Source organism: Oncorhynchus nerka, linkage group LG14 (genome assembly GCF_034236695.1).
Source record: "Oncorhynchus nerka isolate Pitt River linkage group LG14, Oner_Uvic_2.0, whole genome shotgun sequence".
NCBI classification, from domain to species: Eukaryota; Metazoa; Chordata; class Actinopteri; order Salmoniformes; family Salmonidae; genus Oncorhynchus; species Oncorhynchus nerka.
In genome coordinates, this window is record NC_088409.1 from 29,453,013 (window position 1) to 29,480,445 (window position 27,433).

At 43.3% G+C, this 27,433-nt stretch overlaps 3 protein-coding genes across 3 annotated transcripts in view; 2 read left to right on the top strand and 1 right to left on the bottom strand.

Annotated features, from left to right (window-relative positions):
• The first annotated feature begins 1,772 nt into the window (after positions 1–1,772).
• LOC115125748 (apolipoprotein C-II-like) lies at positions 1,773–3,831 on the top strand. The gene is made up of 4 exons (XM_029655312.2): positions 1,773–1,842; positions 2,634–2,696; positions 3,011–3,212; positions 3,302–3,831. Exons 2-4 carry the CDS (start codon positions 2,648–2,650, stop codon positions 3,387–3,389), a joined length of 339 nt encoding a protein of 112 aa, XP_029511172.1. The 5' UTR covers positions 1,773–1,842; positions 2,634–2,647; the 3' UTR covers positions 3,390–3,831.
• A 4,583-nt stretch (positions 3,832–8,414) lies between these two features.
• On the top strand, positions 8,415–10,221 carry LOC115125749 (trypsinogen-like protein 3). Its single transcript, XM_029655314.2, has 5 exons — positions 8,415–8,524; positions 8,946–9,120; positions 9,280–9,536; positions 9,647–9,780; positions 9,987–10,221. Exons 1-5 carry the CDS (start codon positions 8,482–8,484, stop codon positions 10,170–10,172), a joined length of 795 nt encoding a protein of 264 aa, XP_029511174.2. The 5' UTR covers positions 8,415–8,481; the 3' UTR covers positions 10,173–10,221.
• A 13,287-nt stretch (positions 10,222–23,508) lies between these two features.
• The window catches only part of LOC115113906 (basal cell adhesion molecule-like), a 175,013-nt gene continuing 171,088 nt past the window's right edge, over positions 23,509–27,433 (bottom strand). The window contains 1 exon segment of the mRNA XM_065027943.1: positions 23,509–25,210. Coding sequence (XP_064884015.1) covers positions 25,208–25,210 — 3 coding nt within the window. The 3' untranslated portion in view covers positions 23,509–25,207.

Consider the following 27,433-nt stretch of genomic DNA (forward strand, 5'->3'; position numbering starts at 1 on the left):
TAGTACATAACAGTCCAGAACAAAACAGTCCAGAACAGAACAGAACAGTCAAGAACAGAATAGTACATAACAGTCCAGAACAAAACAGTCCAGAACAGAACAGAACAGTCAAGAACAGAATAGTACATAACAGTCCAGAACAAAACAGTCCAGAACAGAACAGTCAAGAACAGAATAGTCCATAACAGAATAGTTCAGAACTGAACAGTCCAGAACAGAATAGTACAGTCCAGAACAGTCCAGAATAGCAGAGTAGAGTACAGAGGAGGGATAGAACAATATGTTTCCTGAACTGGGCAACTGAGTCACACAAGTCCAACACGTTTTTCCCACTACCAGAGAGAAATACAGCAGACATACAGTGTGGGTGGTCAATCACAAAGTGCAACTATTACATGTCTGCTGTTGCTGCCCTGTTTCACTGCACCCTCTTGCCAGGTCGCTATGTAGCTGAATATGTTCTTCATAACCTACTTGGCTAAATAAAGGGCCTAAATTAATAATTAAATATGTTTAATGAGTTCGATCTTCAATTTCACTCCAAAAGCTAATTCTGCGCCAAACAGATTGGATAATGATCAAGGGCACAACCCTCCCTATTCAACCAATGATCAGTGAGAAGGGATATGGTCAGGAAGTTTTTGCTTTAGTGCAACAGTGGATACCAGCCTGTCCCTTCAGTTTATCACCACCACCACCTACCAGAGACCTGGTCATATTGACAGGACACAAAACAACCTGACGTGTGACAGGGAATCAGGTGACTAGTGTTTACACAGCACTAAATTTAGTAAACATAGAAGGGAAAAAAAGCTTTCCATATTAAGGCAAAGTTCAGTATTTCACAACTTAATGTTGAGTTTGTAGTGTATGTTAAAAGAAAACTGAAGCGTGGATTACAGTTTCTCCTGGCCCATAAACACTTTCAGGGTGAGGAAACATCTAATATGAAGTTAGAAATAAATACTGAACTCCCTCATTATACCAATCAAGTCTAACACGGGAAATGTAACGTAATACTGGAATTGTACAATCATACTTTATTGTAAAATCACTTGACCTCACACACACATAGCCAGGACAGGTTATTAGGAGGATCTAGCTAAAAGATCATGGCAGATTCATCACAATACACCTGAAGATTTGAATGATACAGTTTAAACAGCCCACAGCTACAACACTGGGCTTCACATGAGATATTCAGTGATAACAGATCATGCTGCCCCATCATTAACTACCACTGGTAGTGAGTCATTGACCGATAGTTAACCAGCCCCACTTGGCAAATCTTTGTCTTAGTTTACCATCACCATTTCAGCGCAGTGGGGTCTGTGCTAGCCTGTAGTAACCAGACTGACGGACGTGTCACTGTTGATCTAGACTTAGGACTGTGTGCTTAGGCATGGGAGGGGGTAGGTGGAAGGGGGTGTTGGTAGGGGTTTGTAATATGAACTCTACGGACTTAATAAAGAACAATAAAAGTCAACCAGTCTCCAATCAAAACCAATCAGCAATCAGGATAACTTGTTCTGTTACATTTCAATACAGCTGGATTGGCAAATACACAGATTCCCGACACTAAACTCAAATTATACTAAATAAACGAATGATGAACCTGTTACTGTCATAGCATCTCCATCGTTGACCCTGTCTGCCCTCTCTCTCACTTTCTTTATCACATACACAAACACCTGAACAGTGGGTGTTTATCTCAGAGGAGTGCACTTTGGCTCGGAGAACGACAAGTCAACACATCCCCACTCATATATATATACAGGCTAGCTCACCGCTGCCTCTCAGCCTGCTATTCATTCCTGTCACCCAGTACGGAGAGAAGAAACAGTGAGTACAGCCATGTTCGTTTGGTTCACCCTGTTTTGGTTCACACATCTGCATGGAGAAAAAGAAAACACCTCTTAGTCATGATAATATCACTGTTATAAGGTGTTGTAGATGGGTATTGGGTGGGTAAGATGGGTATTACACGTCTGTCTCCAGACTATTGGACAAAACACTCCCTGGGAGAGATCAAGTAGAGGGTATTGAGAGGGGTTCCAACTGAACGGAATAACTAAATAAATTATAGCATGTCTATACAGATGTAGGACCTTAATTTGATCACCCTGATATTACAGGACAACAGGGGTAGAGCAGGAAATGCAAACTTGTAGTATATTCAAGATTTAAAAAGGCTTCTAGAGTTTGCAATTTAACATTTCAGACTTGATTTGCTAAGTAAACATGTATCAACCCCCTACAAAAATGGCCATTAATTATAATAATATTATAATGATTATTTCCTGTTTCTCCAGGATTATTTTCCTGCTGTGAGAAACTGGTCAAAGTAAGATCCTGCATCTGTATGTGGTCTGCTACATCATAGTGAGATACAAACCCAGAAAAATTATAGTTTCATTGTCATTAAAAACATTGCCAACCCCAGAATAGCCTTACCGTAGTCATTGGAAACATGTTAAAAGACATGTTTGAGATAAAATGGAAGAGATTAGATGAGCCTGAGATGAGATGAGGCTAAGAGCAGAGCTGAAAAGGAAGAAGAAATGATGCTGACTAGTGGACAAGTTGATGAATGGTTTGTCTGACCCTCACCAAGATGTTTGCTTTGCACACAGATCTGAGTGACATCATGAACAAGCTTCTGGTCATCACTGTGCTCGTCACTCTTCTGGGCCTCAGTAAGTACACAGTCAAGACCCTGACTGACTAACTGACTGACTAACTGACTGACTAACTGACTGACATACGGGTGATGTTCCAGGTTGTCTTTTATGCAGTCTCACTGTGCCTACCAGAAGGTTGTTTTATCATAATAGCATTTCGCTACACCCACAACAAAATCTGCTAATTTTGTGTATGCGACCAACAAAATTTGATTTGATTTGAAATGTTAAACACTCCAGATAAGAGCACCACGAGCAGCAATATTGACTGACTGACAGACTGACCAACCAACCATTTTGACCCTCTAACCCTAACCCTCCCCTTCCAGGTGCTCAGGGCCTCCGTCTGCCTAGGCAAGCTGAGGAGGGTACGCCTGAGGAACCGGTCGCAGATGTTGCTGAGGCTGATGGAGAGCAGGGAACCCTGGAAAGGCTGACCAGCGCCGTCAAGGGCTACTACGACACGTCCATCAGCACCGCCTCTAGCTGGCTGGACAGCATCGATGGCCTGAAGCTGAAGGAGAAGGCCGCGTAAGACACACACACACACAAGAACGGAACAGCAGGTCAAGATAGCAGGCTGACAGTTAATGCACTGTCCATGTGTCTGTGTCCATCAGGAATGCCCTCAGTGACACCAGCGTGGCGGCGATGACTTACGCTGGCATCCTGCAGGACCAGGTCTACCACATCTTATACCAACAGTAAATACCCTTCCTTGTTTCCCTCTGTGTCCCCACCGTCCTCAAAATGCTTTTGTGAGGAGAGCGTCACAGCTGTGGGCCCCTACTCTCTCATCCTGGAGCCTCTGATCAGCTTCACCAGACTTCCAACCCTCGGTGACGTCCCCCTGGAGTCTGTGTAGATGGAAATACAGTATTATTTTATGTCAACATTTTACGTTTCAGTCATTTAGCAGACGCTCTTATCCAGAGCGACTTACAATCAGTGCATTCATCTTAAGATAGCTAGGTGGGACAACCACATATCACAGTCGTAGGAAGTACATTTATTTTTAAATACATTTAGCTATCAGCAAAGTCAGTGAAAGTAGGAAAATACTTTTTTTAAATGTTTTTTTTAATGTCAACGTATCTTGAAATAAAAACATGCATTTGTAGAAAACCAATAAACCCTATGTGTTTCTTGAGGGGCATTATTCATATTTTGTTTTTTAAATTTTATTTCACCTTTATTTAACCAGGTAGGCAAGTTGAGAACAAGTTCTCATTTACAATAGTGACCTGGCCAAGATAAAGCAAAGCAGTTTGGCACATACAACAACACAGAGTTACACATGGAGTAAAACAAACATACAGTCAATAATACAGTAGAAAAATAAGTCTATATACTGTACAATGTCAGCAAATGAGGTGAGATAAGTGAGGTAAAGGCAAAAAAGGCCATGGTGGCGAAGTAAATACAATATAGCAAGTAAAACACTGGAATGGCAGATTTGCAGTGGAATAATGTGCAAAGTAGATATAGAAATAATGGGGTGCAAAGGAGCAAAATAAATAGATAAATACAGTAGGGGGAGAGGTAGTTGTATGGGTTAAATTATAGATGGGCTATGTACAGGTGCAGTAATCTGTGAGCTGCTCTGACAGCTGGTGCTTAAAGCTATTGAGGGAGATAAGTGTTTCCAGTTTCAGAGATTTTTGTAGTTCGTTCCAGTCATTGGCAGCAGAGAACTGGAAGGAGAGGCGGCCAAAGGAAGAATTGGTTTTGGGGGTGACCAGAGAGATATACCTGCTGGAGCGCGTGCTACAGGTGGGTGCTGCTATGGTGACCAGTGAGCTGAGATAAGGCAGGACTTTACCTAGCAGGGTCTTGTAGATGACCTGGAGCCAGTGGGTTTGGCGATGAGTATGAAGCGAGGAACAGCCAACGAGATCAAATAGGTCGCAGTGGTGGGTAGGCTATGGGGCTTTGGTGACAAAACAGATGGCACTGTGATAGACTGCATCCAATTTATTGAGTAGGGTATCGGAGGCTATTTTGTAGATGACATTGCCGAAGTCGAGGATTGGTAGGATGATCAGTTTTACAAGGGTATGTTTGGCAGCGTGAAGGATGCTTTGTTGCGAAATAGGAAGACAATTCTAGATTTAACTTTGGATTGGAGATGTTTGATGTGAGTCTGGAAGGAGAGTTTACAGTCTAACCAGACACCTAGGTATTTGTAGTTGTCCACATATTCTAAGTCAGAACCGTCCAGAGTAGTGATGTTGGACAGGCTGGCAGGTGCAGGCAGTGATCGATTGAAAAGCATGCATTTAGTTTTACTTGTATTTAAGAGCAGTTGGAGGCCACGGAAGGAGAGTTGTATGGCATTGAAGCTCGCCTGGAGGGTTGTTAACACAGTGTCCAAAGAAGGGCCAGAAGTATACAGAATGGTGTCGTCTGCGTAGAGGTGGATCAGAGACTCAACAGCAGCAAGAGTGATATCGTTGATGTATACAGAGAAGAATCAGAGAAGTAGTTAGTGAACCAGTCGAGGCAATCATTTGAGAAACCAAGGCTGTCGAGTCTGCCGATGAGGATATATATATATATATATATATATATATATATATATATATATATATATATATATACAGTGCCTTGCGAAAGTATTCGGCCCCCTTGAACTTTGCGACCTTTTGCCACATTTCAGGCTTCAAACAAAGATATTAAACTGTATTTTTGTGAAGAATCAACAACAAGTGGGACACAATCATGAAGTGGAACGACATTTATTGGATATTTCAAACTTTTTTAACAAATCAAAAACTGAAAAATTGGGCGTGCAAAATTATTCAGCCCCTTTACTTTCAGTGCAGCAAACTCTCTCCAGAAGTTCAGTGAGGATCTCTGAATGATCCAATGTTGACCTAAATGACTAATGATGATAAATACAATCCACCTGTGTGTAATCAAGTCTCCGTATAAATGCACCTGCACTGTGATAGTCTCAGAGGTCCGTTAAAAGCGCAGAGAGCATCATGAAGAACAAGGAACACACCAGGCAGGTCCGAGATACTGTTGTGAAGAAGTTTAAAGCCGGATTTGGATACAAAAAGATTTCCCAATCTTTAAACATCCCAAGGAGCACTGTGCAAGCGATAATATTGAAATGGAAGGAGTATCAGACCACTGCAAATCTACCAAGACCTGGCCGTCCCTCTAAACTTTCAGCTCATACAAGGAGAAGACTGATCAGAGATGCAGCCAAGAGGCCCATGATCACTCTGGATAAACTGCAGAGATCTACAGCTGAGGTGGGAGACTCTGTCTATAGGACAACAATCAGTCGTATATTGCACAAATCTGGCCTTTATGGAAGAGTGGCAAGAAGAAAGCCATTTCTTAAATATATCCATAAAAAGTGTTGTTTAAAGTTTGCCACAAGCCACCTGGGAGACACACCAAACATGTGGAAGAAGGTGCTCTGGTCAGATGAAACCAAAATTGAACTTTTTGGCAACAATGCAAAACGTTATGTTTGGCGTAAAAGCAACACAGCTCATCACCCTGAACACACCATCCCCACTGTCAAACATGGTGGTGGTAGCATCATGGTTTGTGCCTGCTTTTCTTCAGCAGGGACAGGGAAGATGGTTAAAATTGATGGGAAGATGGATGGAGCCAAATACAGGACCATTCTGGAAGAAAACCTGATGGAGTCTGCAAAAGACCTGAGACTGGGACGGAGATTTGTCTTCCAACAAGACAATGATCCAAAACATAAAGCAAAATCTACAATGGAATGGTTCAAAAATAAACATATCCAGGTGTTAGAATGGCCAAGTCAAAGTCCAGACCTGAATCCAATCGAGAATCTGTGGAAAGAACTGAAAACTGCTGTTCACAAATGCTCTCCATCCAACCTCACTGAGCTCGAGCTGTTTTGCAAGGAGGAATGGGAAAAAAATTCAGTCTCTCGATGTGCAAAACTGATAGAGACATACTCCAAGCGACTTACAGCTGTAATCGCAGCAAAAGGTGGCGCTACAAAGTATTAACTTAAGGGGGCTGAATAATTTTGCACGCCCAATTTTTCAGTTTTTGATTTGTTAAAAACGTTTGAAATATCCAATAAATGTCGTTCCACTTCATGATTGTGTCCCACTTGTTGTTGATTCTTCAAAAAAAAATACAGTTTTATATCTTTATGTTTGAAGCCTGAAATGTGGCAAAAGGTCGCAAAGTTCAAGGGGGCCGAATACTTTCGCAAGGCACTGTATATATATATATGAGTCAGTACGATCATTGTACTATGTGTTTTATTATCAGACAAAGTTGAGAGAGGTGGGATATGTTCATGCATATCTCCCACAGGTTTGTGACAATATGGTTGTGTGTACATCATGTCTCAGAGTTTACAATATGGACAATACGGACAATACGGAGTCTCACAATGCCTACTGTACATAACTATCACCTAACACTGAGTCAACTGCCTCTCGTCTGAATATAAGAAGCAGGTCATATAGAGGAAGAAGAAAACACAGATTCCTGTGACTGTTTCTGACAGACAGGTTCTCAACCAGAGCTTGAGTTTCTAAATGAGTGGAAATAAAGGGTGTCCTCTGGGTTTCTGATCTCAGAAAGGTTCAAAGTGACCTATTCATGATCCTTTTGAAGCTGCAATGATAACAGACAGAAATAATACATTTGACCTCAAATATGATCATGTTCACTGAAGATGTAAGAACCTGGAGCTACAAGACCACAGAGAAGAACATCTTGAACTGTTAGTTAATCTCTTCATAGGGTGGTGATACACTAGCAGGGATATGGCCAATCTGATGTAGCCTAAATCTAAGATTCATTCAAACGGACTCAAAATGTATTCAAACTAAATACCTCAAATCCCTGAGTAGGCTTCTTCTGAGTACCTACGTTTCCCCATCTTGATTTCCCAATTCTCTCACAACTTTATCTGTCTCACGAGGCCACATTGTTACCTTCTGTTAGTAATCAACCCACAGTTAATGAATAGCCTCACTTGATATTACTAAACGAGGGCACTGCACATTGATACAAGGGGTTACATAATGGTAGATCCCACTGAGTACTTTCATCACAGTGAAATATTAACTCTAAATGCTAGGAATTATATGAGAAGCCTTATCGCTCTTGTTTATTCGTTTTTTCCCAATGGTGACAGTAAAAGGACATAGCACCTGTACTACAAAGAACAACACATGCGTCTCATACTAAAGGGCCAACATGTGTTTTAAATTAAAGGGCCGTTTTTTGTTCTGTTTGTTTGTTTTTGCTTTGTTGTTTGTTGTTTAAATCATGTTAAAAAAATTGACTGTATATTTGTACTTGGGGGTCAAAAATTGTAAATTGTATGCTCTTATACAGATGTAAGATCTTCATTTGATCACCTTGTTGTGTATTTGAGGTTTAAAAAGGCTCCTGAAGTATTTAATCTCCACCTAGAAATTTCAGACTTGATTTTCCCAGATTTTCCCTGTATCAACCCTTACAAAAATGTCCATTGATTATAGTGCACATAATAACTCACATGTCCTGTTGCTGCAGGATTGTTTTCTTGCTCTAGAAAACTGTCTGAAATTAAGATTAATTAAAAATTTTAAAAAGTATGTTACAAACAAATCTGTAGTTGACTGAATGGGGGCCTATAACCATACCTACCCAGTCACAGACATGAGAGAAGTGCCAGGAAAACAAAGCACAGGTGCAGCCCAGGCAGTCAACTCCCAGAGATCTAAAGGCTAGAGACACAGATACACAGGTATAAAAGAACCACAGACTAAACCCAGGCTCATACAGAGACCAAGACATGATGAAGCTGCTACTGCTGGCCTTGGCTTTGGGATGTGCAGGTAAGACTGTAATACACAGTATCTACAGCATCATGAGACAGTTATGCAATGCAAGATCATGAAGAATGATACCTTCTTTTAGAGACAGGTTAGGGAGGGAGATATACGGCCGCGTAGCCTAGTGGTTAGAGCGTTGGACTAGTAACCGAAAGGTTGCAAGATCTAATTCCCGAGCTGACAAGGTACAAATCTGTCCTTCTGCCCCTGAACAAGGCAGTTAACCCACTGTTCCTAGGCTGCCATTGAAAATAAGAATGTGTTCTTAACTGACTTGCCTAGTAAAATAAAATACACTGAGTGTACTGAACATTATGCTCTTTCCATGACATATACTGACTGGGTGAATCTCAATATTAGGAAGGTGTGCTTAACGTTTTGTACACTCATCTATACTATGACCATTTCTCTCTCTCTTATTTAGCGGCTGTTCCAGTGGAGGAGAATGGAGCGTTGTTGCAGGAAGTTTGCCAACCCCACTCCAGACCCTGGCAGGTCTACCTGTGGAACACTAAGGGGGGCTGGTATGGGGAGGAAAGTTGTAGTGGTGCCCTCATCAACGAGTGGTGGGTGCTTACCGCCTGGAACTGCTTTGTTGAGTAGGTATTCCCCCTTTTTTCTTTTTCCCAAATCAGTGTAAAATGCATGCAGCCCATATGTTCACCGAAAACAAACAAATATTTTTTGTTAAACTCTGCTCCACTCCACTCCACTCCACTCCACTCCACTCCACCCACTCCACCTCCACTCCTCCTCAGACCTGGCCACACTATGGTTTCTCTGGGGGAGCATGACATGACAGTGGAGGAAGGGACAGAGCAACACGTCCGGGTGGCCAGATATGTGCAGCACGGGCCGTACGCACGAGGCCCCTCTCACAGCCTGGCAATGGTGAAGCTGGCAGAGCCTGCCCGGTTCACTCAGCATGTCATGCCCGTAGCCCTACCCACACGCTGCACTCAGCTCCACGAGAAGTGTCTGGTCAGCGGCTGGGGCTCCACCGTACCGGGACAGGGTGAGTGGACCATAAAGCCAGGGGAGGGCTATATGCCTCAACCCAAATGAATGGAATAGATAAGCACCAAATAAACTCCCATGAGTCCCTGTGTCTGTCCCTCCATACAGACGAGCCCAATCTAATCCTGAAGTGTGAAACACAGCGGGTCATTGATGACAAGATGTGCCAGACAGCCTTTCCCCTTTATTGGATTGAACATGCATTCTGTGCTAAAACCATCATCTCCACAGACAACTGCCTGGTCAGTACATCAACAGCACGGTGCTTTGCAAACATGTATATTATGTATCTCTGGCTGTTGCATTGGAAATGTGTAAGAGAATATTATGATCAACGAGCTAATCAAGATTTTCCTTTGTACTTTAATTTCACTGTGCCACCATACTCTGAGAGTTCTCCATGTCTACTTTTAACCTCTCTCTCTCTTTCTCTCTTTCTCTTTCTCAGTCTGACCAGGGCAGTACTGTGGTGTGTGGGGGTGAGCTACAGGGGTTGTTCTGGTCCAGTTCTTCTGATGTTGGTTTGTACACCCGCTTGTGCCTGTACCTTGACTGGATCAGTGACATCATGAACACCCCTGATCCTACACCTGAACCTGCGTGGACCACCCCAGCAGCAGCTACAACATGGTGATTGAAAATAAAAACAATAAAGTGATATGTACTGAAATGTTCTGTTCACCTGCCCCATTGATTCCATCATATCCGGCCTGCGTTGTTTTAATTCCCCAGCAGAGGGCAACATAGACTAATAATACTGTCCTATCACAAACCTCTGAGAGATTTCTTGGCTAAAACATGTCACACATTAACACATACATATTTTACCATGTAGAAAAATACTAAAGTCTGCAGGAAGTTTAATTTCTCAATGACTTAGTTTACTTCACCAAACAATTGGAATTGGACACCCCAAAGTGTCTTTCCTGAAGATAAATCCTCCAACCATGCAGTCGTTTGTCCTGGGATATGTTGTTCTTTTGATCACCAGCAGGTGGCAATGTAGACTAATAATAGTCCATTTGAGCACAAAAGCGCCACACAATCAATGTAAAGAGAGACATCGAATGAAAAAAGGAGAAAGAGGATTTTCAGAGAGAGAGAGAGAGAGAGAGAGAGAGAGAGAGAGAGAGAGAGAGAGAGAGAGAGAGAGAGAGAGAGAGAGAGAGAGAGAGAGAGAGAGACAGAGAGAGTGGTTGAGATGAGAGCAGGTGAAAGGAGACCGAGTGTGTCCAGATCTGCGTGCAAGCTAAATATCACACTCTGACCCCCCCCCCCCCCCCACACACACACACACAATGTATGTATGACAGCTGTGCCCACTGACACTCAGTCTAACACTGGAGCCACTTCACCATCTGTTCTCCACACTTTCCCCTCCTTTTCCCTCTTTGGAATACTCTACTCCCCCTTTCAGGTCCCCCTCCTCCTTCCCTCACCCTTTCCTCTAGCTTTCAGAGATCTCTGACTCGTTCCATTTTTTTGGTCTCTCCTGCACTCCATTCCACTCTCCTGCTCCGTCTCTAATACACTGAGATGAAACAACCTATAGAAGCATCTCTTACTCTGTTTACAGTACAATATACTTTGTCCTTCTGTCTGTATCCATATGCCCACTCCCCCACTCCCCCTCTCACCCCCCACACTCATTTACCCTCTATTCTTCCCTCATTTACTTCCATCATACTATACATTCTCAAAATTAATCTGTCCTCTCTTCCTCCCTCACTCCTTTCAGTGCTGTTGGTTAGCATTGTTCCTGCACTAGCTAAACGGAGAGATGTTTATAGTAAAGATCAGGTCATATGTAATATGAGCAGATATACTCTGAGTGTACAAAACATTAAGAACACATTCCTAATATTGAGTTGCAGCACCTTTTGCTGGATGTCCTTTGGGTGGTGGATCATTCTTCATACACACAGGAACATGTTGAGTGTGAAAAACCTAGCAGTGTTGCACTTCTTCAGACACTTAAACTGATGCACCTGGCCTCTACACCCTTATCCCGTACACTGATGCACCTCACTCTCCCTGACAAACTGTTCCTATCGCTCATCAGATGCTTACATTCCCAACATCCTCCTATGACACCTAATAAACTCATGGTCCTGGAAGAAGGAGAGGAAGTCACAGAGAGAGACAGAGAGAGAGAATTAGGCCGATACCCACTAATTATCAAAATCCAGAAAAGAGCTGTTAAATTCTATAACCACCTAAAAGGAAGCGATTCCCAAACCTTCCACAATAAAGCCATCACCTACAGAGAGATGAACCTGGAGAAGAGTCCCCTAAGCAAGCTGGTCCTGGGGCTCTGTTCACAAACACAAACACACCCTACAGAGCCCCAGGACAGCAGCACAATTAGACCCAACTAAATCATGAGAAAACAAAAAGATAATTACTTGACAAAAAGACAGAGCAAACTAGAATGCTATTTGGCCCTACACAGAGAGTACACAGCGGCAGAATACCTGACCCCTGTGACTGACCCAAAATTAAGGAAAGCTTTGACTATGTACAGACTCAGTGATCATAGCCTTGCTATTGAGAAAGGCTGCCATAGGCAGACATGGCTCTCAAGAGAAGACGGGCTATGTGCTCACTGCCCACAAAATCAGGTGGAAACTGAGCTGCACTTCCTAACCTCCTGCTCAATGTATGACCATATTAGAGATACATATTTCCCTCAGATTACACAGATCCACAAAGAATTCGAAAATAACTCCAATTTTGAAAAACTCCCATATTTACTGGGTGAAATTCCACAGTGTGCCATCACAGCAGCAAGATTTGTGACCTGTTGCCACGAGAAATGGGCAACCAGTGAAGAACACACACCATTGTAAATACAACCCATATTTATGCTTATTTATTTTATCTTGTGTCCTTTACCATTTGTACATTGTTAAAACACTGTATATATATATATAATATGACATTTGTAATGTCTTTATTGTTTTGAAACTTCTGTATGTGTAATGTTTACTGTTAATTTTTATTGTTTATTTCACTTTATATATTCACTTTATATATTATCTACCTCACTTGCTTTGGCAATGTTAACACATGTTTCCCATGCCAATAAAGCCCTTGAATTGAATTGAATTGAGAGAGAGAGGAGAGGAGAGGAGAGGAGAGGAGAGGAGAGGAGAGGAGAGGAGAGGAGAGGAGAGGAGAGGAGAGGAGAGGAGGAGAGGGAGAAAGAGAGACAGAGAGAGAGAGAGAGAGAGAGAGAGAGAGAGAGAGAGAGACAGAGAGGGAGAGAGAGAGACAGAGGAGAGAGAGAGAGAGAGACAGAGAGAGAGAGAGAGAGAGACAGAGAGAGAGAGAGAGAGAGAGAGAGAGAGAGAGAGAGAGAGAGAGAGAGAGAGACAGAGAGAGAGAGACAGAGAGAGAGAGAGAGAGAGAGAGAGACAGAGAGAGAGAGAGAGAGAGAGAGAGACAGAGAGAGAGAGAGAGAGAGAGAGAGAGAGAGAGAGAGAGACAGAGAGAGAGAGAGAGAGAGAGAGAGAGACAGAGAGAGAGAGAGAGAGAGAGAGAGAGAGAGAGAGAGAGAGAGAGAGAGAGAGACAGAGAGAGAGAGAGAGAGAGAGAGACAGAGAGAGAGAGAGAGAGAGAGAGAGAGAGAGAGAGAGAGAGAGAGAGAGAGAGAGAGAGAGAGAGAGAGAGAGAGAGAGAGAGAGGAGAGAGAGAGAGAGGAGAGAGAGGAAAGAGAGAGAGAGAGAGAGAGAGAGAGAGAGAGAGAGAGAGAGAGAGAGAGAGAGAGAGAGAGAGAGAGAGAGAGAGAGACAGGGAGAGAGAGAGGGAGAGAGAGGAGAGAGAGAGAGACAGAGAGAGAGAGAGAGAGAGAGAGAGAGAGAGAGAGAGAGAGGAGAGAGAGAGAGAGAGAGAGAGAGAGAGAGAGAGAGAGAGAGTTGAAAGTACACACAGAGAAGCTTCAGAGTATGGTGGCATAGATAAATGAACGAAGGACTCAATACTGGGATAAGAAAAATCACAATAATGTCATAGTGACTCTCCATAAGTGGGATTTACGCTGTGTGACTCGCTATGTGTGCCCCAATGTGTATCTCACACCCATTAACTGAAACCAGTGTGTCTGTGTAAAGGCTTTACTAATTTATAAGAGACAACGGAGCATAAAAACTCAATCTCCCCAAATCTGTCCCCATTGCCTAGTAGAGACACGAGACTTGTCAGTGGGGTAAATTACTTTCAAGTGCTCTAATGATACCGACCTAATAGCTAACAGCAAACAGAGAAAGGGAGAGGGGGGTGTATATGTGTATGTGTGTGTTAGTGTGTGGGGTGGGGGGCGGGGGCGGGGATAATGCATCTAATGGAGGAATTAACTAAGTAAATTAACTCTGAGTAATAACCTCTGTTTCTGTCTCTCCCTCTTTTCTCTCCCTCTCCCCATCATGGTTAGAGAGTGCAGGAAGTGAGTGCCCCAGCCTCTCTCATCCCTCTAATGTAGCCCCCTCCACCTGCCTTTAATCAGAGGGAGTGATGGAGAACCCTGACTGGATGTGTCTGTGGTAAATAGTGTACAGTATGTGTGGGATAGTGCACCTGCGAGTGAGTGAGACAGACAGACAGACAGACAGACAGACAGACAGACAGACAGACAGACAGACAGACAGACAGACAGACAGACAGACAGACAGACAGACAGACAGACAGACAGACAGACAGACAGACAGACAGACATGTTCATAATACAGTTTTTCTCAATTGCTAAAACACAATTTCTGAAACCTTGCTCAATTTCCTGAAAACATTAAACACAAAACCTAATCTTCAAGCACTATTTTATTTTACCTCTGACTCCTCTCGCAAAATGAAACATTCGCCTCAAAACAGTTTTGCCTGTGTTCAAAATCAAACACTGCTCTCAAATAAACAAAGTGATCAAAATGATATACACTCTCTAGCGGTCAGTAAACAATACACCGAAAAATAGAAAACACATTGTTCAAACATACAATTCTCAGGGAGAAGTACATTTTTTATCTAAAAAAATATTCATATTTTTCCGGCATTTGATGAACGAAAACATGTTCTATCATAGTAGCTCAAAATTGATCAGAAATTACTACTCTGCTTTGCTCTTTGCAATTTTGTTTTTTGTTCTTCCTCCTCCTTGTACCCCTATTTTTACAGTACTGTACCCTGCATCTCACAAACTTGTCCTTTGTCTCTGTGATACTGTAATTCTTGTTCTTTGTTGATATGAACCTGCAACCAGTCAAAATCTATTGAGCAGTCAGTACTGTTAATAAATGGAAAGCACAATGTTCAGGGCCATACAATTTGTCCATTGTACAGTATACAGCCTACAATGCACTGTACTACAGTATACAATACTAAAAGGGACAAAAATCAAAGGAGTAAACATGTGATCAATGTGCTTCTTCTTGTCTTTGGGCTGGGTCAGGCCAGAGCACTCCGTCGACATCACAAGCAATATTGTCCCTCCTGAGGCAACTGGGGAAGAAGCCTCTTGTGTGCCGTATCCAGCCCTGACATGATTCCTCACCTATATCACCACAGGCTAAATCTATGGCTTGCAGCAGATTTACTCTGGTGTAGGGTTGTCTATCATACACTTTCCATCTCCAAGAGGAGAAAAACTCCTCAATCGGATTCAGGAAAGGCGAGTATGGAGGGAGGTACAAGTTCATAAACTGCCCATTGATGTTAAACCATTCCCTTACCTGAGCAGCTCGGTGGAAACTGACATTGTCCCACACTATCACATAGGTGGGAATGGGATTCTCATTTAGCTCTTGACCCTGCTGCTCAAATAAAATATCTCTTAGATTGGCAATAAATCTTAGAAGGTGCTGGGTGTTATATGGCCCAAGTGTAACATGGTGATGTAGAACACCATGGTTGCTGATAGCAGCACAGATTGTAACATTGCAACCTCGTTGACCAGGGACTTCAACAATGGCCCGCTGTCCAATCATGTTTCGGCCTCTCCTTCTCCTCTTTGTTAGATTGAAGCCTGCTACATCGACAAAGATGAACTCATGGGGTCTGTCCAAGGATTCCAAGTCAAATATTGTCTGTGTAGAAATACAATATACTGTATGTAGGACTTTGTAAGTCGTACAGAGACAGTGCTATACTGTAGAGTACAATTAGGCTTCTGATTCACATACATTGTATGTACTGAAGAGTAATGTCATTCACATAGTATGTGTTAGTACTGTAGACAATCTGGATTACAGTAAATGTTTCTGAATGTACACTTACTTGCAGATACTGAGCTGGCAGTTCTTTCACCCTTGGTGAGTTGCGCTCAAAGGTTCTCTGTATACTTGTTTCATTTGCATCCTGTTACGATGGAGGACACGGTCAATTGTGGAAATGCTCACACTGTCGATTCCCTGGAAGTGTGTGTTGTCTTGTATCACTCGTTCCTGGATTTCTCTGAGTCATATTGCATTATCTTGAAGGACCATGCCAACTATAACGGCCTCTTGCTCCTGAATGAATATAGCTGTCCTTCCACCTGCATGTGGCAGCCTTGCAATTCTACAAAAAGTAGTTGTGCAGTTACAAAACATATTCATGCAGTACAATACATACAGTGATTAACTTTATTGAAACAGCTGCATATAGTGTAGTACAGTAAATTATAAAAATACAGTAGTATACTGTGCCTGTTCTCTTCTCTGAATGTCCTTACTATGGTGGACACAGAAAATCGGCTCAAATTGGGTTGCAATCTAAGTCCTGCTTCCCTCATTGTCAGTCCATGGACAAGAACATGGTCTTTAACTGTTGCTCGAATTTCATCAGATATTTCCACTCTTTGTCTTCCTCCTCCTCTTCGTCCTCCTCTTCCTCTTTCTTGCCCTCTTCCTCCTCGCATACGCACTCGTCCTCTCACATCGTTTCTTCTATCCCATTCTCAGACTTCCCACCTTCAACAACCTGTTTGCTCTCTGAACTGGCTTATATTGGTTGTGTCGCATCATTTGAAACAGGTTAAATCAATTTTGAGTGGTTGTGTTCAATCAATGACATTTGTTCTCTATTTGTATTTGATTGTTGCCACTTATGTTTACCAGTATGGATGACATGTGCATTAGAGTGCAGAATATGTTTTGAGAATGAGAATGTGTTTAGAGTTTTGCTGAAAAGTCTAAGTGAGATCTGCAAATTGTGTTTTACCATGTGAAATGGTTTAAGGTATTGACAACAGTGTCACGGTCTTCCTCCTCTTCACCTGAAGAGGAGAGGCGAGAAGGATCAGAGGACCAAAATGCGGCGTGGTATGTGTTCATGGTGAATTTTTAATAAAGAAAACACTGAACACTGCAACACTATACAAAAACAATAAACCAATGACGACCGTGAAGCTACAAATGAGACCTGTGCTGACACAAGCCACTAACATAGACATGAAATAACTAACAAAACAAAAAACATGGAAAACCAAAAACAGTCCTATCTGGTGCAAACACAGAGACAGGAACAATCACCCACAAACACACAGTGAAACCCAGGCTACCTAAGTATGATTCTCAATCAGAGGCAACTAATGACACCTGCCTCTGATTGAGAACCATACTAGGCCAAAACATAGAAATACCCAAAACCTAGAAAAACAAACATAGACTGCCCACCCAACTCACGCCCTGACCATACTAAATAAATACAAAACAAAGGAAATAAAGGTCAGAACGTGACAAACAGACTGCATAACTAGCTAAATGAGTCCAGGCAACTGAGAACTTTGTTCAGCCAATAATGGGTTTTAGTGTTTTAGTAATTGAGAAAAACTGTAATACATTTGTATTGATGTGTATTTGAGGTCAGACTTACGCATTCAGTAGTAATGGATTTGTATGGACTATTATCAAGTGTATTTGTGTGTGAGGCTGTGTGTGTGTACGAGTGCATGTGTGTATGCATGCGTTTGTGTGTTTGTGTGAGAGAGAAACATCACACGGGTATTGCCAGTGATAATGCATTAGTATTGATGCCAGTGTTTGGGAGATCACAGATATGGCTGTGGTGCTAGAGAGAAAGAGAGAAAGAGAGAACATCACAACAGAGACTGAAACCCCATGGGGAGGCCGTTCCCCGTCCTACTGCAATCATCCCACACTGGGATAAACACTTACACCCCTCTGTTGCCTGGACTACACAATTCTCTTTATTTCTGTCAAATCTGAATCGTCTATTTTCCTGTTTTTCTCCAATCTGGCTGTGTGACAGTATGTGTAGCTATACTGCTCAGAGGAATGTAGTGAGGAAGCTATACTGCACCTGGGGGCCACACGTTCCTACAGGGAGACTAAAAACAACAGAACAGTACAACAGCAGCATAACAAACAGGCGGTGTTGTGAACACCTGGCCATGAGCCCAGCATTGTACCCATTCTCCCTATGTGTTCACACACCTGAACAGATAGCAACACTACTGCAACATAAAACATTACCTAAACTCTGACACTACCTCACACTGAAAGTTGTGTGTGTCTGTGTGTGTGTGTATGTGTGTGTGGACCTACAGAGCAGACTGATGCATGCCAGGGCAGTATGGGAGGCAGACACAGACCAGCAGTGCCAGGGTAGAGGAGGGGGGAGTTAATCATGTACAGCACATAAACACACTCAGAGGTCATGCTTCATCTTCCAGACACACTGCAGGTCCTGGTGTGTGAGACTCCCCAGATGCAGAGCAAGAGCCAGGACCAGGACAAGAGTCAGGACCAGGACCAGAGTCAGGACCAGAGTCAGGACCAGGACCAGAGTCAGGACCAGGACAAGAGTCAGGACCATGACCAGAGTCAGGACCAGGGCAAGAGTTAGGACCAGGACCAGAGTCAGGACCAGGACCAGAGTCAGGACCAGGACAAGAGTCAGGACCAGGACAAGAGTCAGGACCAGAGTCAGGACCAGGACCAGAGTCAGGACCAGGACAAGAGTCAGGACCAGAGTCAGGACCAGCACAAGAGTCAGGACCAGGACAAGAGTCAGGACCAGGACCAGAGTCAGGACCAGGACAAGAGTCAGGACCAGGACCAGAGTCAGGACCAGGACAAGAGTCAGGACCAGGACCAGAGTCAGAACCAGGACCAGAGTCAGGACCAGGACAAGAGTCAGGACCAGAGTCAGGACCAGGACCAGAGTCAGGACCAGGGCCAGGACCAGAGTCAGGACCAGGACCAGTACCAAGGTCAGGACCAGGACCAGGGTCAGGACCAGGCATCCACCATCAACTAAAGTAGACAGGTCTGATAAGGCTAATAGCAGCAGAGGCTCAGAAAGGAGAGTTACAGGAGAAATACCAGTACCTTTAATCCCCATCACCAGTATGTGTGTTGATCCACCACTGACTGTTTTACTGGGTGTTTTACTGGGTGAGAGAGTTAGCAGCTAGTCAACAGAGAGTATTAGAATAAGGGCTCGATTCAATCCGTATCGCCGAAGTTCAGCGCTACAGCGCGATTTGAATGGTAATTTCTGATTGAGCTGACACATGCAGCGTTTAGCATGAATGTAGTCTCTGCTGACACAGGGAACTTGGCTTTTATATTTCTATCGTGCTGTAGCCAGATCTTCAGCACAACAGATTGAATGGAGCCCTAAAACACAGGGCTCAGAACCCTCTCATTACAGCTCTGTGCTGAACAAGCCCCAAGGAACGTCAGCCATTTGATTTCCCTACACATTTTACAGGCCATGTCTGAACAAACACATACTAATGATCACACTCTGACAGTGTAGCAGTGTGCCTCAGAGTAATTGACAGTGTGTGTGAATACCAACACAAAATCATTCAAGTATGTTTCTATGTGTATATGCGTACGTGTGTGTGTGTGTGTGTCTCTCTCTCTCTGTGTAATAGCTCTCCAGACACCTGTTCTGCTGTGGTACAGTCAGACAGTGGGAGGGAGCCTGCAGCGTGTACAGGAGCTCACAGAGGTACACACAACACAGCTGCTCCTATTCCTCCAGGCCTCTCTCCAGCTCCTCCCTTCCACCTCTCACTTCTCTTCTCTAGCGCTAACGGACTAGCTGACTCAGACACCCAGGGGGCCTTCGAGCTCTACAACCTGTTTAAAGTGAGCCCTGTGTGGGATGCCCCGGTCATGGCCTGCCTTTACCATGGATGTATATGTGTTGCACGTGTAACAGAGTTTACGGAGCGTACCGTAAACTCACTCCACAGCTAGCTTGAAATGTCGCCGAGCTATACAAGCTATACAATTGATACCTTTTGGGTAGCTCAAATGGATGAAACGTTGTCATGGAGGGCGGTCGCGTGTGTTGTGAAGCAGAGGATCAGTTGATGGAGCCCAGTATGGGGCAGTTGGACAGTGGGGGAAGCTCAGTTGTCAGCAGCATACTGACCTGTTAAACATGCCTACAGCTTAACACTATGGGATCCACTTTTCTTCTCAAAGGGGAGTGCTTGTTGGCTTGCTTGTCAATACATGTCAGTGATGAAGGTCTGGTAGCTGGAGTGCATGTCTTTACAGGCTCGAACATCACTAACACACAGGCTGCTTTCATGTCTAATTGATCTTCAAAGGGCACCGCATCAGCTTGGCTGGATGCACAGATGAAGCATCACTACTACCCATACACAAACACACACCACTACTGACAAGTATACACACCAACACAAACACACACCACTACTGACAAGTATACACACCAACACAAACCACTACTGACAAGTATACACACCAACACAAACACACGCCACTACTGACACGCATACACACCAACACAAACACACACCACGACTGATACGTACAGTATACACACCAACAGAAAACACACCACTACTGACACATATACACACCAACATAAAACACACCACTACTGACACGTATACACACCAACAGAAAACACACACCACTACTGACACGTATACACACCAACAGAAAACACACACCACTACTGACACGTATACACACCAACAGAAAACACACACCACTACTGACACATATACACACCAACAGAAAACACACACCACTACTGACACGTATACACACCAACAGAAAACACACACCACTACTGACACGGATACACACCAACATAAAACACACCACTACTGACACGTATACACACCAACAGAAAACACACACCACTACTGACACGGATACACACCAACATAAAACACACCACTACTGACACGTATACACAACAACAGAAAACACACACCACTACTGACACGTATACACACCAACAGAAAACACACACCACTACTGACACGTATACACACCAACAGAAAACACTCACCACTACTGACACGTATACACACCAACAGAAAACACACACCACTACAGACACGTATACACACCAACAGAAAACACACACCACTACTGACACGTATACACACCAACAGAAAACACTCACCACTACTGACACGTATACACACCAACAGAAAACACTCACCACTACTGACACGTATACACACCAACAGAATACACACACCACTACTGACACGTATACACACCAACAGAAAACACTCACCACTACTGACACGTATACACACCAACAGAAAACACTCACCACTACTGACACGTATACACACCAACAGAAAACACACACCACTACTGACACGTATACACACCAACAGAAAACACAGACACTCAAAATCAGGTCACACAGGATATGAAACCTTGGAAGTGAAGGAGATAAGAGAAGATTTACTGCCCTTCATTTCATTATTTGTATTTGTTTCTCCCTTCCCTTCCTCCTCTTCTCCCTCCCTCCCTCCCCTTCTCCCTCCTCTTCTCCCTCCCTCCATCCCTCTCTCTTTATTTATTGAACTCAGCTGATTGCAGACTGAATGCTAATTTATGACATCCTTAAACAAGACAGCTTCTTTATCCATTGGATGGCCAATCGCTCTTCTCCTTCATTTCCTCTCATGACAGTTCCTGATTCTTCTGTCAATTTCCATAACTTCTCCCTCCATCTATCCCTCCCTCATCCATAACCTTCTCTGTCCCATTCGCTCTCTCCTCCATCCCCTTCACCCTCCTTCTGTCTCTCTATCATTCTATATATCCCTAATCATCTCAGTCTCTAGTTTGCTCTGGCGGTGGTGTCCCAGCACAGTGTGTATGTATGTGTGTGTGTGTGTGTGTGTGTGTGTGTGTGTGTGTGTGTGTGGACTGGCCGTTAGCCAACCGTTACTAAGAGGCTGTAGCGGCTAGGCTATGAGCTAGGGACAGTGGCTGTCATTTCTCAATAGGCTGATGGTAAATGGCTAAATCAGATTAGCGTCACTGTAGCTAAACTCAGACAGTATTAAAGCCTTGGGACCAGGGTAGGCATGGTTACACAGATCATACACAATAACGTTGGTGACAATACTGAAGCAAAAAAGCACTAGAGGTGGACACACACTGTAAACCACAGTAAATAGAAACAAAGCTATTTCAATTTGATTGATTGGCCCTCTCTCTCTCTCTCACACACACACACACACACACACACACACACACACACACCTTAGAGCCTCATCTCAGTCCTTCCCCCCTCATTCTCTCTCTTAATGTTCTAAACACAAATCCTTCCCATTCTGCAGGTCAGTGTAATTTCCTAATGGATGCTTGGCAGATGGAAGAAGGGACAACATCCCTGCTGATAGAACCAGAGAGCCAGAAGCCCACAGTACAACGGCAACCTGCCAGAGCTCACAGAATCCAGCTGAGGTGGCCTATACCTCTACACTAACAGTCAACACACACAGACATACACAAAAATGAAACACACACAGATATTGTGGGAGTTTGGTTGTTTTTTCTTGGGTTTTCAGTTGTTATAAATTCTACACAGTTCAATAAGAAGATACAAGAACAAAGTACAGAACTCACAACAGAACAGCGTACCACCAAATATACAGTATAGCAGGAAGAGAAAAAAGCACTCACATATGTATAGCAAGACAAGAATCCTAATTCAAACCTTTCTCTCTTCTCTTAGAACAAGTGGACAAACCACAAAACAACACAAGTCACAACTCAGTAGTTCTGAAGTACAAGAATCACCCTTTTTTTAAAGAAAAGAAAACACTTTTTTTAATATATCAATTTATATTTTTGAGGGACAAATAAAACCAAGCGTTTCCAAAGTTGAAGGTATGCACCTGTTGGTCTCCCCCTAACCTCACAGGAGTCAGAACACTCATTAAGTTATGGAAATATAGATTTCTTAAATCACTAGACATATAAACACCATTGGAAAAAACAAATGATTCCCAGAAAAAGCGATAGTGGTTATAGTGACCTGTTCACAAGGCCATTTTTTCCAGTGTAAACCAATGATAGAGGACACTGCAACCAGCTATCATATATCTTTGTGCTGCCAATACAGGTAGTATCAAAAAGCGTGTGAGGCAGAGAGACAGACACCAAATGCGCACCAAAACATTGGAACAACCCCACTAAGACACTCAATAACTCAACTTATTTTGGTAAAAAAAACTCTCCCCTCCCACCTCACCCCTACACTCTACCCCCTCTCCCCTCCCACCTCATCCCCATCCCCTACACCTCCCACCCCCTCTCACTCTAAACCCCTCCCATCTCCCCTCCCACCTCATCCCCACACTCTAACACCCTCCCACCTCATCCCCACACTCTACACCCTCCCATCTCAACCCCACACTCTACACCTTCTCCCCTCCCACCCCACCCCTACACCTCTCCCCTGCCCCCTCCCTCCCCTCATCCCCACACTCTACACCCTCCCCCTCATCCCCACACTCTACACCCTCCCATCTCAACCCCACACTCTACACCTTCTCCCCTCCCACCTCACCCCCAGACTCTACCCCCTCTCACCTCCCTCTCTCCCTCATCCCCACACTCTACACCCTCCCACCTCATCCCCACTCTACACCCTCCCATCTCAACCCCACACTCTACACCTTCTCCCCTCCCACCTCACCCCCAGACTCTACCCCCTCTCACCTCCCCTGCTCCCCTCCCTCTCTCCCTCATCAAGCTGTGACTAACCTGTGTCTGTGACGTTCGCAGGTGAATCTGTGCTCACTGTGTTGCTAACCCCTCCGGCCTGCAAAGCCAATCTGTGCTCACTGTGTTGCTAACCCCTCCGGCCTGCAAAGCCAATCTGTGCTCACTGTGTTGCTAACCCCTCCGGCCTGCAAAGCCAATCTGTGCTGAAGGAAATGGTAATGCAGCTGGCAGAGATTTCAGATTGTCAACGGAGGACAAAAACGTTCCCCATTTTGCCAGGTTACTCCAATTTTCCAGAGCTAGGGGATGATAATTGGGTGAGCTGAGCGTAACAGGGAGTGTTGTGTTTCTGAAAATGGCTTTGCTCAGAGAAGGACAGTAGGCTATGAAATACGGCGAGCGCTGTCGCAGGGTCAGGAGTCTAACGACACAGTAAACACACACAGATTCATTCAGATTCACCTCACGTATACAGTAAGCCTCCATTTGATTGACAGGTTATACAGTATTTTTGCAGAGACAGAGCAACAAAAAGAAGAAAACAAATGACCTGATACATAATATACATTTCGTCAACATTTTGGAACTAATTTGTACACCGAATAGCTTGTATTTTTGTTGCTTTTTGGTTTGAGAAAAAAATACATTTACACAGGAAGGGATCAGGAAGTTAGAAATTGTCTCGGCTGTTGCTAAGGTAACAGCTGAAAGGAATTTGAATAAATGAATAAACATTCTAGATTTGAAATGAAAAACTAAACAATGAATTGATACACAGGGACTAGAGTCTTCTATTTCATGTCATCCTGTAAAGAGAGGACTCTGGCCAAGACCAAAGCAAACAGGGAGATAGGGGGTATGTTCCCCCAGCTTGGAACAGTCTAGAATTATATACAGTACTATAGACTCTTATCAGAAGGCCAGAGTGGATTTAGGCTGGAATGACGTTTGACTTGTATAAGTGGGCCTGGCTTTGCCCTGGTCGACCGAAAAGGTTTGTCAGAAAGTACATCTGCAGTATTGTGCCTAATATGCTGCTGGTCATCGTATTGGGCAAGGAATATGATCATTAAGTTTGATGTAACAGTAGGCACGGCCAATCTCTATGTTACGGGATAGAATTCAGAGTGACACAATAATCCGCGTAGGGATGAATACATTAGCATGACAGTTTGTGGTTTCCCCATTTCCCCCAGAATGGGCTAGATGCAGACTCCACACAGAACAGACACATCCAGTTCCACACTGACTGAACGAAGAACAACCCACAGCTCAGATACACAATGCAATACAGCACACACTAACAAACACACACTCACACACACATACACTCCTGCAACACAATGGCATTTTCTGTTTGGATTGGGGTAGAGTTACTGTGGCTAGAGTCATGTTGGACACGTTTACTGTACAGCTCTATTCTACACGGTCAACCAAGAGTTGTGATTGGTGGAAAGGGATTACACTCTGATAATGTCATGATGATGTTCAGTGATGTATTAGGTCTCATGTTTAAATAACCCCCACCCCCTCCACACAGTTTACCCCACATCCCTACAAAAACACCCTTCCATTCCACCGTCTTTTCTCCCTCAGTCCGACTTCTCCCTCTATCAAAAATAAAACAAGCCCTGCTGTCGTTTTTCATCCATCCCTTCATCCCTCTCTTTCTGTCTTCTTGTGTCATATTCTCCTCTGTTCCTCACTGTGGAAGACAACACAAAGCACCAGTAAATCATGTGAGTCAAATACAACATTGTGATATTATATAAGTCAGGGATCATCAACTAGATTCAACCACTGGCTGATTTTGTACTGAGCGGATGGTTGGGGGCCGAAACGTAATTACAAATCATTTGTAGACTGCATATTGACCTCAATAAGCCCAAACAGATATAATGTTTGACTAAAACATAATAATTTCAAACCTTCCATACATTTGCATACGATCACGTGTTTCTCTATTATTCATGGGGAATACTTGGAAACTTCATCAATAAAAATGACTTGGAGTTGATTTCCTGGTGTTTTTCCAGCCTTTTTATATATAATATAATATTTAAATACATATATACAGTTGAAGTCGGAAGATTACATACACCTTAGCCAAATACATTTAAACTCAGTTTTTCACAATTTCCTCCTAGTAAAAATTCCCTGTCTTAGGTCAGTTAGGATCACCACTTTATTTTAAGAATGTGAAATGTCAGAATAATAGTAGAGAGAATGATTTATTTCAGCATTATTTTCTTTCATCACATTCCTAGTGGGTCAGAAGATTACATACACTCAATTGGTATTTGGTAGCATTGCCTTTAAATTGTTTAACTTGGGTCAAACGTTTCAGGTAGCCTTCCACAAGCTTCCAACAATAAGTTGAGTGAATTTTGGCCCATTCCTCCTGACAGAGCTGGTGTAACTGAGTCAGGTTTGTAGGCCTCCTTGCTCACAAACACTTTTTCAGTTCTGACCACACATTTTCTATAGGATTGAGGTCAGGACTTTGTGATGGCCACTCTAATACCTTGACTTTGTTGTCCTTAAGCCACAACTTTGGAAGTATGCTTGGGGTCATTGTCCATTTGGAAGACCCATTTGCAACCAAGCTTTAACTTTAACTGACTGGCTTTAACTGACTGATGCCATGAGATGTTGCTTCAATATATCCACATAGTTTTCCATCCTCATGATTCCATCTATTTTCTGAAGTGCACCAGTCCCTCCTGCAACAAGGCTTCACAGTTGGGATGGTGTTCTTCGGCTTGCATGCCTCCCCCTTTTTCCTCCAGACATAACAATGGTCATTATGGCCAAACAGTTCTATTTTTGTTTCATCAGACCAGAGAACATTTCTCCAAAAAGTACGATCCTTGTCCCCGTGTGAAGTTGCAAACCGTAGTCTGGCTTTTTTATGGCGGTTTTGGAGCAGTGGCTTCCTCGTTGCTGTGCGGCCTTTCAGGTTATGTCGATATAGGACTCGTTTTACTGTGGATATAGATACTTTTGTACCTGTTTTCTCCAGCTTCTTCACAAGGTCCTTTGCTGTTGTTCTGGGATTGATTTGCACTTTCGCACCAAAGTACGTTCATCTCTAAGGGACAGAACGGGTCTCCTTCCTGAGCAGTATGACGGCTGCGTGGTCCCATGGTGTTTATACTTGCGTACTATTGTTCGTACAGATGAACGTGGTACCTTCAGGCGTTTGGAAATTGCTCCCAAGGATGAACCAGACCTGTGGAGGTCTACAATTTTTTTCGGAGGTCTGGCTGATTTCTTTCGATTTTCCCATGATTTCAAGCAAAGGGGCACTGAGTATGAAGGTAGGCCATGAAATACATCCACAGGTACACCTCCAATTGACTCAAATTATGTCAATTAACCAATCAGAAGCTTCTAAAGCCATGACATCATTTTCTAGAATTTTCCAAGCTGTTTTAAAGGCACAGTCAACTTAGTGTATGTAAACTTCTGGCCCACTGGAATTGTGATACAGTTAAATAATCTGTCTGTAAACAATTGTTGGAAAAATTACTTGTGTCATGCACAAAGTAGATGTCTTAACCGACTTGCCAAAACTACTTTCCAAACGCCTGAAGGTACCTGCAAACTCGGCAGTGTATCAAATACTTGTTCTCCCCACTGTAAGTGTATGTAAACTTCCGACTTCAACTGTATATGTATATACAGTGGGGCAAAAAGGTATTCAGTCAGCCACCAATTGTGCAAGTTCTCCCACTTAAAAAGATGAGAGAGGCCTGTAAATACTTATTTTACACCATAATTTGCAAATAAATGCAATAAAAATCCTACAATGTGATTTTCTGGATTTTTTTTCTTCTCATTTTGTCTGTCATAGTTGAAGTGTACCTATGATGAAAATACAGGCCTCTTTCATCCTTTTAAGTGGGAGAACTTGCACAATTGGTGG